At 36.0% G+C, this 12,054-nt stretch overlaps 1 protein-coding gene across 2 annotated transcripts in view; it reads left to right on the forward strand.

The window, feature by feature from the left end:
- acbd6 (acyl-CoA binding domain containing 6) overlaps positions 1-12,054 on the forward strand; it is a 48,158-nt gene that overhangs the window by 13,843 nt on the left and 22,261 nt on the right. For both annotated transcript variants that reach the window (XM_038288626.1, XM_038288627.1), the window contains exon 6: positions 4,599-4,688. In XM_038288626.1, the coding sequence (XP_038144554.1) occupies positions 4,599-4,688 (90 nt within the window). The remainder of the gene's footprint in view (positions 1-4,598; positions 4,689-12,054) is intronic.

Genomic DNA, 12,054 nt, shown 5'->3' on the forward strand with positions numbered 1-12,054 from the left:
CTTCAAAACAAAAATACTTTCTGTCGTACTGCCCTGCACTATAATGTCTATTTAGTTAATTTCTAAAGAAAGTATTGGAGCAACTTTTAACTTTCTGTGGCTTCATAGATGAAAAAGTAACACAGCTACCCCTCCCCAACATGTTGCTGTGCAATGTTGCTCATTTAGTTTACAAAAGGGCCACTACATGTTCCTCATACAAAGATTAATTCACCAGTTTAAAGCAAGTCTGTAACTTTTTGCCACAGAGAGAAAGCAGGTGCCGCCTGACCTGTTACTTCCCAGTTTAGTGATCCTGAAGGCGTCTGACAACGTTGCATTCTTGCAAAATCAAACAGTTTCCCTTCATGTTTTGGAATCTAATAGCAAACAACTTTGGACCAAAAGTAATAGGGTTACTGGTAAAGACAGAGTAGCTTCTTTAGATGAAATCCTAATTAGAGAGCCAAAAATATGTCTGATCAGGTAAGTGTCACATCTAGTTTGTTGCCTAGTAGCAACTTTTTGGGTAGTGACAGTAGCTCTTGTTTTTAAGGGGAGCTTCACTGCCATTAAGCGGGGCTTTTTGTCACATAACTCATTCAGAGATTAATCTAACCGTCTCACGTTGGCGGATCTTTGAGAAGCCCCTACAGAGCACTGGTCAGTGCGAAGTGATTTATATTGACCTAAACAAATATTCAATATATCTCAAATATAGCTGATACTTGGTCAAAGGCTACAGTGTTGCTTTAAGCTTTAACTGTTATAAATAAAAGCAATAAGACTGTATCCCATTTTTTTAACTCATTTTTTTTATTATTTATTATTAACATGGGATTGTGATATTTTTTTTCATTAGGGTCAATGGTGAATGGCAATCTTGGTCAACCCCTTGCCTAAATCAGATAAATAATTTGTGAGTGGTGTCAAAGAAAGGTTGTGATATATAAAATTTTGATATTATTTGATTTGATAGTTCAGTGATAGAAGAAGATAATAATTTTCACACATGTAGGACAACATTATGTAATTATTTATGGGTATTTGTAATCATTTTTTCTCATATCATAATTTATTTTTCTTTTTTAGTATCTTATTTTGTCTGTCTTTTATTCGTTTACAGGCAGTTTAAATCCAAAAACCTTCACACCCATGTTTAGCTCATTAAGTTTTTCCATTTAAAATTCTTGAAGAGTTTTTATCAGTCTAACAGAAGATCCTTTGGGGGGAATTATATTTTCATTTTACCTTTACTATATAACCTGTTTATTATTTATGACAAAATTGAAATAACTATAAGCAATAGTATCAATAATAATAATAATTATTATTATTCATTTCAATTATATACAAATTATGAAAAAATTAGGTTAAATAGGGTTTAAGAAATTAATTAAAAGGGCATAATAAAGCTACCAGATAGATATGAAATATTGGTTTCTTTAATTTAATTAAATTTAATTCAATTCAATTCACTTTATTTATATAGTGCTAATTCACAAATCATGTAATCCCAAGGCACTTTACAGAGACAATTAAACCAGATCAAACTGATTAAAAGTTTTCTATCTAAGGAAAACCAGTTAATTGCATCGACTCATTAACTCGAAGGTAATCCCTTTACTGTATGTTGAGAACAAAAAGGAAGTCTGTGATGTCAATAAGTTATCGTATGACATCCACTCAAACTAAAAAGCTTAAATGATTCAATGAAATGTAAGGTCAGGATTGTTACTTTTGCGCTTTGTGCCATTTCAGTGTTGCTTTGGAACATCCTGTGTCTGAGTTGTGTCCAAAATATATTATTTAGCATTTTAAAAAAAATTATATATATATTTCTACAACAATATTTGGTTTGTGAAGCTCATCACTCTGTTCACTGACTGATTAATTTCCAGAATTACCATGTTTGGTTTATTTTCATATATTTATTACTTATGGTTATTGTTGCAAACAGAGCAAATAATTGCGATAAGATATTTACTCTGTTTTGTCAAGCCTTTTGTTTAACCTTTGCACGCTTCCTGTATCCAATAACAGGGAGGGGTTAGCTTCTTCTTTGTTTGTCTTTACCCTTTGCCAGTTGTATTATCTGCTAATCCTTTTGGGTTTCTTTCCTGGAACTTTTCCAACTCTTTGCTCCCAGAAAAGAAAAGAGTGTTTCTTAATCAGACAGTGCTAAAAAAAGCACCTTCCCTGTGGTCTGAAGAGCACTTATTCAACCGTGATTTAGTGCAATCTATCGTACCAGTTCATTTTTCTACGTGACATAATTAGGGTTTTATCACCGCTGGACCTCAAAGCTAACTTATTACTGCTTTGGTATTTTCTTGTTTTAACCACAAAACTTCTGATGTGCAGTAAAAATGCATGCAGCAGTCTGCAGCACAGGACCTTAAACAGAAAGAATGAGGGAAGGCAACATTGGTATTCTGACCTGACTCATAAGTAGCCATATTAACATACAGCCTGGGTGATCAATATGATTTAAGCAACAGAGTTAGACTTGGAGAGTTTGCTTTACCTAATTGCCCTCACTGAAAAATGAGCTCTGGAGGTTTTATTGGACCAAGGATCTTAGACCCAAGGAAATGCCTGTGAGATGGTGTATGTGCATGGGCAAGTACTTGTCTTGTAGGCTTTAACCTATATTTCTCCATAAAAATTTAAATTAAAGTACTTCTTCTTAAACAAGTGCACATAGCCCTTAAACCTTTTCAGATTATACAACCATCAAAAGACAAACTTTTGTGTGTTATTTAGGTTTTTATGACAGATGCACACAAATTAGTGCATAACTTCAAAGTAGAAGGTAACATAGTGTGGATACATGAGCCTCAGAACCATTTAAAAATGTTCTGTGAAGGGCTAATAGGGTTGTTATAGGACATTTGATAACAAACAGCATCATGAGGATCAAGGCCTCCCTTTGAAGTCATTGGTGCACCTTGCCCCTCGGAAAAATGAAACACAACATAGATGCAATGAAAAAGGCTTACAGAAATCCACTTCTTGCGAGGGACGATATGATAATAGAGCAACTAATAATTGTGCTCTCCAAAAATCTCCCCTTCATGAAAATGTGGCAAGAAAAAATTCAACTTTGAAATAAGAAATCCATAATAAGGCAATAGGAAACCCACTTATTTGCCGGATAACCCCAAACTGTATGGCTCCCATTCAGCTTTTAAGAGGTTGTCTTACACATGTACAATTTTTTCAGAAAATGAACAATTTGAACATACAATCTCCCACTGGTGAAACACAGTGGTGGCAGCATCATGCTGGGGTTATACTTCATTAAGCAAGGAAAAAGAAGCTAGGTAGAGTCTATAGGAAGATGGATGGAGCTAAATACAGGACAAAGGTGGAAGAAAACATGCAAGAGGATGGAGAAGACCAGACTGGGGCAGATCTGCCACCTTCCAATCCAGAGTGTCCAGCCAGAGCTAAAGAAAGACTTTAGATTAAAGCATTCTGATATGTAAGAATTAGGCTGATCAAAGTCCAGCCCTAAAACAATCTTTAGATGTGCAAAGCTGGTATAGGTTTGCCCAGATTAAGAGTATTGCCTCAACCACCCTAAATATATAATAAGTGCAGGGTTTATGTTCAAAATGATTGTTTGTAATAATGTGTAAAAAAAAAGTGAGTAGGGCTAAGTATTTTGGCCAAAGTCCTGAATCGATTTGATTTTGATTAATACAGTTCTAAATCGATTAATTTCGATTCGATCTGTTTTTACAATAATGAAAGTGGTTCGACTGTGTTTCAAAATACTCATGCATTTTATTTTTTCCTGTCATATTAAACACAAAGCGCAAACTTGTAAATCAGACAGTTTAAACTTGAGATGTGAATAAAACTGTCTCAAAAGTGCAAACTTGTTTATAAAAGGGAAAAAGTGAAGCCTCACACGAGCAAGCAGACGTGACACAGTAGACATGCCTAAGCTGCATTATCTTCAATGCACAAACCATATTTGCAGCGCCACTCATTTTCAATGTAGAGGAAAGTCACCTTAATGTCACATATCCAGCACATTGTCTTTAGTTGTTTTAAATCCAAAATGGTTTCAGACATCAGACTTCAGTTGGGACAGCTTGCTGAGCGGTGTGTTACCTGAGTCGGCCTTTTTGCATACGCCTGCTCATTTGAATGTGAGCGTCACTATAAAACTAATCGATCTCATTCCCTACACCTCGATTTTGCATAAATGTAAAGGAATCGATCCAAAATCGATTAAATCGATTTTTTTACCTAGCCCTAAAAGTGAGTCTTTATTATTCCGCTTCAGTTATACACCTGTTTGTATATATTATCACCATCACCTCATAATGTTTTTAGGTTAGTTTTGACAGAATTTGAAGAAGTTTAAGGGATCAGAATACTTTTCTAAAGAACTGAATGTCTCATTCCTCTGTGCTGAAGATAGTGAAAAGAACAAATTGATATCTATTTACTGCAGTTATTACAATACAAACAATGATTAAATATAAAATAATAATAAGCTAGAGGTCTTGAGTTTTTTCAGTGTGTTTATTGTCTTGTTCCTTACATTTTTGTGGTTTGTATATGTGTGTTCAGTTCAGTGATTTGTGTGCTTTTGTTGGCAGGGTCGCGCCCTCCTGCACTGGGCCTGTGACAGAGGACACAAGGAGCTGGTATCTGTGTTACTGCAGCACAAAGCAGACATCAACAGTCAGGTGAGCAGAAATCCTGTCTCTGTTCTTTTAGGAAGGATTTCTTGTTAAGCACAAATCTCATTAAAGCAGATAATTCCCCCCACCCAACTATTTAATATATTTTAATAAGGCAAAGCTATCTGAGGTGAATCTGTTGCATATCTGCTAGATATTTTTATAAGTGGTGCAGTGTTTTTTGTTTTTTCCATCTGTTCAGGTAAAGCGTGAGCTACCTGTGAAATCCCATTCCTCCCCATCACCCTTCTCTTTTGTCTCTCCATCCATTTTAGAAGGTCACCTTTAATTCACTTTGTGCCACACATAAATCCCTCAGGGCTTTAGCAGACACTGTTAGCTGGTAGCTAGCCTGGTGTTTAGACTCTCAGAGGTTTAGCAGCATCCAGAGGGCTTTAGCTTAGGCGTAAGCTGGCTCAGCTGCACATCCGAGAAATTACTCCTCTTCCCCCTGCCCACCGGCATGGCACGGCGTGGCTCACCGGGCTGCTCGCCGAGGTTTTAACTGCGAGGACAAATCAATTGGAAGTAATCAGGCAAATTGTTTTTACGTTGCACAACCCACATAATCAGGACATTTCACAAATGACTTTCTCTTTTGTGGTCATGTGTGGCCCCTTTTGTTTGTGAATGCTCTGAGAGGGGGGTGGATTTAACAGTGGAATAAGTAGAAAACAATTCACTGATGATTTACAGCCGCGCCGAAACAATTCCAGCACAGTTGGACCTTCTTTTCAAGATGTGTCACATTCGTAGTCATTTATTTCTAATTAATTGAGCAATGGCAGCTATGAGAATCTCACGTTGTATAAAGAAAATAAATGTGTAGAAAAAAACCAACTTATTATCATAAAAAAACTTATCATTTCATAATAGCTTCTATTCAAAACAGAAAAGAAATTTTCATTTTTATCACTGCTAATATTCTCTGTTTTTTTTTAATTGAATAAACTTCCACTAGATTGACTTGTAATTTTCAAGTTCTTGTCATTGTGAATATTATAGAGTAACACAATAATGGAATATGGGCAACTGGGAATATGTGATGTTTTATAATAATCAGTGCTACACAGGTTACATTTTAAATATACTGCAGGTTCATTGTCCTAAAGTTTGTCTAATCAGGACAGATTTACTAGACTTGGATAGTTTTATGAAAGCATCAGTGGTTCTAAATAGGATACATTTGAAATGCTTTACCAAGGGTTTCACTTTGGACTCAGCCTCAGTCAGTGTGGTTTCTTTAAAAGGAAACAATAGCGGCACATTTTCTGATGGTCATTTGACACCACTCGTGCTGTCCTTAATATGACCATCGGTGGTAGTGGTTTAATTAGTCAGGGTTTTAGCACTAAACTGCTTAATGATCTAATAGTTTGCTATCAAAATAGAGGTATGATTGTTTCCAATACTGGTTGAATTACATATATAATGTATTGTATCCTCCTTTCATACAAATTCTCTTTGCTAATAATATGTTTGGCCTGCTTAATAGACCTCCAGTTTCCTTAACTGACATCTTCTATGTATACTGTATGGTGGATGAGATGCTAATTTTCACAAAGAGGGTATTGTGATGAAAAAGAAGTGAGTTAAGGTTGGTTGATAATCAAAATAGTCACCAATAGTTCCACAATAACACAGGTTACCCAATATAGTTTTAAAATGTCAAGAATGAGGGTTGCAAATGTCTAATAACAGTCAGACTTCTCAGTCTTGTGAGTGAAGGAAATGTATGAAGGCTTTTATTTGAGTCTGCTGACCAGCAGTGCACAGCAACAGGTGTAGAGGGGACAGTGATGTACTATATTCCATGTAGTCAGAAAAAACCTGCACCTTTTCTCACCCCTCATTGAAAGCACATTCAATTGTACAGAAAAGGCATTACAGAATTTTTTTTTTTTTTTGAGGGTTTATTAAACCATGACTGTGACAGGAAATGGTATACCTTAAAACCAGTAGCCAGGCTATGACTAAATAATTAAGCTTTGAAGCTAGTAACAATAATCTCACTTTCGTTGTAATTTTAGAAGCACAAGTTTGAGAACTTTCTTAAACCCACCTGTTATCAGCATGTGAATGTTAGTTATTTTTATTGAAGCTATTTGCTATTGTTGTGGCCCAGCTTTGATGACACAAAAAAGTGGAAATCCACAAAGGCCACAGATGCACCATGGACTTATTTCACGCAGGCAAAATAAAAAATGTTCCAGGTAAACTCCTTTAGTTTTCTCAGTTAATTTTTTTCCTCAGGCAAGCAAACAAAAAAAAAAGACAAACATTTCCTCCATGTTTCTCTTGTGCTGGTAAAAAACCATACGCCCACCCAGATGCATGCTGGTCCTACCATTGACTGCCTATTTATAAAAAAAAAAAAAAAACCTAAATTAATCATAAGTAACCAAAAATAAAGGAACATGACTAAATAACCAAAAAACATAATCTCATAACAGATATCAATATTTATAACAATATATTGTTATAATATTTATAACAATAAAGTAAAATAAACTTCGCTAGATTATGCACACAAAAAAAAACATTTTAATTATTAACAAAAAATAATTGGCTCCTACAGCTATTGTTAATTAGAATATATTTTTTTTCTTTTACTGTTTATTTGTGAAAAACCTCGGAATTGTATAAAGGAGGTGTGATTTGTAGCCGATCAAAGCACAGAGTTAGGGTTAGGCAGACTAGATGGAGCTTTTCACCCACTGCTCTCTCAGCTGTATGAGACTCTGACAGGCTGAAAGTTACTGGGCATTCCCACTGGAGTTACTTGAAGCAGATTTATAAGGGGGCGGAGAGAAAAATACAGTGACTGTAACCGTGCCATTCTCTCAGGATTATAATCTCAGTATGTAAAGCTCACTGGACAATGCACTTCTCGTTAGAAAATGCTTGAGCATCTTCTACTTAAAGATGAAATGAGGAAGAAATAAAGAAAGGAGACAGGGAAGATAAAATATTTAATGAAGCCTTTTATAAGTCTGTCCTTTTCCCCAAAGCCTCCGACATGAAACAAAGCGACTTTAAGGTTGTACGTGTTCATGAGGGGAACAGAGGAATGTTGGGCTTGTTTTCGGGCTATTAAAGCATCCAGTAATCTCTCTTGACCTCTACCAACTGCTGAGCAACCAGTAAATAAAGATCAAACATGATTTATGCTTAATTTGTTGATTAAAAGAGGGAGGAGGGAGGTGGGCTTAAGAGTTAAAACAAAAAGTATTATTATTTGCTTGGCAGAAGAGGAAAATCGTTGGAAAGTAATCAACTGATTGTTTAGTGAATTGTTCCCAAACCCTGATAACCTGCATTAAGGGCTTGTTTTATAGTTAATCCAGGATCAAGGGACCACAATAGGTAGCTGCGTGAGTTTGAATATGCAGATCACAGATCTGCCACCTGCCAACTGTAGAGCTGGGTCTTGTGTTTGTACGGTATGTTAAACCTCACCATGTTCCCGCAGCTAATACTCCCTGAAAATGTGGGGCAAGCAGCGTGGCTAGTTTTGGTGGGATAAAAAAAATGCAGAAAAATCACATTTTATAAATTTTAACACATTTTTTAAAGCCTTAAAGACCCTTCTGTTCAGACTAGAATAGATAGAAGTAAAATAATAGAGTGTACATTTCCAGGCTGCCATCATTCCAAAACAACAAGCAAAATTAATCCAAGCAGCAAAATATCATCAATAGTTATCTATTATACATTTTCTGTTGGTATGGTCATCTTCAAGCATTTAGCTGCAGTATTTCAACAGGTATTTTTAAAATATGCCTAGATAAATAAAACATTTTAAACCCTGTATTTTACCATCCAAACAGCAGCAGGTTCTCACAATTTATTTGTGCAAGGGAGCAAGACCAGCTCAGGAACTGGTCCAGCCCACTAATTCTAGCCAAACACTCTGGCAACTTGCATAGACAAGATGAAAATAACGCTGTATCATTTTAATTTGGGGACAGCTCTGATTAGGTTTCCAATGATTTCAATGATATCCAATTTTTCTCCTCTAGATCTTGATAAAGTAGAAAAGATGCTACTTTGTCTCAAAAAATGTAAGCAAAAGAAACTACTCAACTGATGGCAGAAAATAGAGTAATTTGGGTTAAAAGCAGCTCATGGTATCAAAAATTAACCTGACTCCGCCAGATGGATTTGCTCCGCATATCCATCTGGAAACCTTCCGTTGAAGTAATTTTGGGAAGGGGCGAAAATACTGGTTAGCTGATTGGCCTATGTTGGTGATAGACGGGCCAAATAAACTAATCAGTTCAACGAAGCATATGACGTACTAACAGAGCAACAAGAGGAGCCAATTGATAGATCAAACTCTTGCCGAAACCAGTCGGGAGAAGAGCAAAAACATCTTTTCCTCTGAGAAAAGCCTCCAGAGCAGTGTTTTGCTCTTCTTTCAGTGAAGAAATACTCTGTAATTCCGATAAAACTTGCTCGATAGCCACGCTAACGCTAGTTTCATCGGCTGAAGCCGCCATGTTCTTTAGACTGAACTGTCGCGCTTCTCGTTGCGTCACACCTCAACCCGCCTCAAAGCCAACGCTGATTGGATGTTCGTTTGGTGAACTGCTCCAAATTTTCTTTAACGGAGAGTCTCCAGACTGATCTGCGAGTGAAACCTTGAAAGCTTATGAGATCAGGTTGGTCTCACGAGGCTAATTAAAAATACCTGTAAAGGAAACAATAACTGTCTTCTTATTGAAGGAGTAATATTGTGTTGAGGAAGAAACAAAAAAAAACAAAAATCTGTTAAGAAATCATTTGAACTTTTGTTGACGTTGAATTAAATCAACTACATTCTCACTTGTAAAATAATCCATAACCAATTACACCAAACATATGTACTGCCAAAGAAAAATAAACTTTTTACCAGTATGGCTAGATTTTGCTTTCTCTATATAATTAATTGTCATTTTAGACCTATTTAGAAAAATATGCCACATTGAATGTCTGTATTCAGAGCCAAAGAAGGCTTCGCAAAGTAAAAGGACTTTAAATAGACAGTTTATGGTTTAGAACTAAGGAATACTGAATTAGGCATTATGTTCGTGTATGTTGTTAAGATAATTAGGTCATTTTTGATTGTACATAACTTCAGGTAAGAGTTACTTTTTAAGATATTTTATCTTATGATAAAATATCTGATTATAAGTATGTAGCAATTGGATATTAATTGAAACATTTATTAATATATAAAAAAATTTAAAATTAAAAGCTTGGTAATGCATTCTGTCTGTCGAGTGTTTGCGGATTTGCTCTGCTGGTGGCCTTGCTCTCCAGGTGCTCTAATCCCCAACTTTTACATGCATACACAAACACTTTTGTCCTACCTTAGGAAATCCCAACCTGTCTTTTAATCTTAACATCAATTCTCTAGGTTAGCATGGAAATCTGCATTGGCAGATATATAATGTCAGTTAAAATGCATTTCTTTGGTGCACTGGCGCTGCAAGTAACAATGACCAGAATTGGTCCAGAGAACCATTTACAATACGTTAGTCTGTGATTTAAGAGAGGCTATGCGACAGAGAGGGGCGGATTAGGTTGACAAAGAGGATAGACAGGTGAGAGACAGGTTAACCTAACAGAAACACGATGCCAGGAAGGAAGGAAATGTTAAGGCTCCCGTAAGGGGAGCTGATGGGAAGCACAGAGCGCTGGTGTTAAGCACATCTCTGTGTGTCGCATGCTTTTACTCAACTTGTTCCGGTATTTATTTATTTTTTGCAATTTGCAAATCTGTGTTTCTCCTCGTAACTCTGCCTGCCCCCCCTTCCCCCCACCCCCCTTCATTTCAACCCTCTCTGCCTTTGCCTCTGCTTTGTATTAAAACAACATGATCCATGAGGCGGGGAAAGCGACTCACAGCACCGATAATTCTAATTAATCCAGCATGGTGGCTCGACCACGGCAGGCCCCAAGCACTCTCAGTCTATCAGATAGAAATTCATAACTTAATTGAGGTCAGAGCCTTAAACCGGCCGAACAAAAGTCTCCAGCCAGGACCAGCTGGATCAATAGTAATGAATATCTGACATGGTGGCCTTCAGTTGGTGGCCGGAGAATACACAACAAGTCTGATGCACATAGTTTGCACTTGAACCCTTCACAGAAATGTGGACAGTTTGTTTGTATGTGGGTCAAATTAGTCTAAAGTTTTATGATTGTATATTTAAGAGCTGTGTAAATAAATATATTTTGCAAAAAAAAAAGAACAAAAATTAGTTTGTAAGCAGTTAGGCATACCTTTCTGATATATATTTTTTTCTATAAATCCTTGCATGAGGGTTTGAAGATTGTTCTTCTTTTTAAAGCTTCTTTGATGCTTTTAACATGGTGAAAGATACTGTCACTGAATATACAAAATCAGTCAAATTCAGACTATTTATACTAAATCACATCTCTTTCTGTCCCCTTTCACACAACAAACTGTTAAATATTATATCCGGTCAAATAGAACTCGAATCGGTCCAGTCCAGTTAATTTGACGACAACTAAATATTCAGATTCGATCTGATAAGGTGCACTTCAATCTAAATCAAAATTTAGAAAAATTTAACAAAATTTTTATGTTATCAATTTCACAGAAGAAGGATCTATCTAAAGAAGTACCGGCAGCCATTTACCTCGACCCGTCAGAGTTGAAAGTCCTTTTAACAGAAAAATAACACAGCTAAACATAGAGAATGAGCAAGGGGTCCTTTCAATACGGTAGGAAAACAGAGACTGTACATAGTAAATTTAAGACTATATTTTCATAAATAGGTTTGTCCAAAAAAAATAAAGCTTTCTAGAGGAGGAAACAGACTTTAAATTAGGAACTGACCTGTTAACAGTGAATATCCCAGCATGCATTCACATTTTAGGCTCATGTCAATTCTGCTACAGTTGTCAAATTTCCAAATATAATTTTTTTTGATAGAGATTTTGGCTTCAGAATGGAGAAGTTACACAAAACAACAGTAATATATCACAACAATTATTTAGTTATATACTATAAGCTATTCTATATAACGGGACAATTTGGCTTTAGCTATTTCAGTAAACATCAGTTGTTGCTGATGGTGTTTTAGTTGCCTAAACATAACCAAGCAATTCATGAAAATATAAACAAAATTTAAAAGTAAAACCATTTAAAGTTTGATGATGTCCTGAAGTGGCTGATGTAAGTAAACCGTTACAGAGCTATATCTTTGTGGTAGTTCCCGATCGCAAAACTTAAATATGATATTGCTGAAGGCTTTTTAAGGTAAAGCAACCTGCTACTGACACACAAAAGGAACAACAGACCCACTGTTTTCATTTTATCAAGTTGTCATTTTAGGCATTACCGTAAGTCATGGTATTT

This window comes from Cyprinodon tularosa, unplaced genomic scaffold (genome assembly GCF_016077235.1).
Source record: "Cyprinodon tularosa strain WSP-4 unplaced genomic scaffold, ASM1607723v1 ctg259, whole genome shotgun sequence".
NCBI lineage: Eukaryota > Metazoa > Chordata > Actinopteri > Cyprinodontiformes > Cyprinodontidae > Cyprinodon > Cyprinodon tularosa.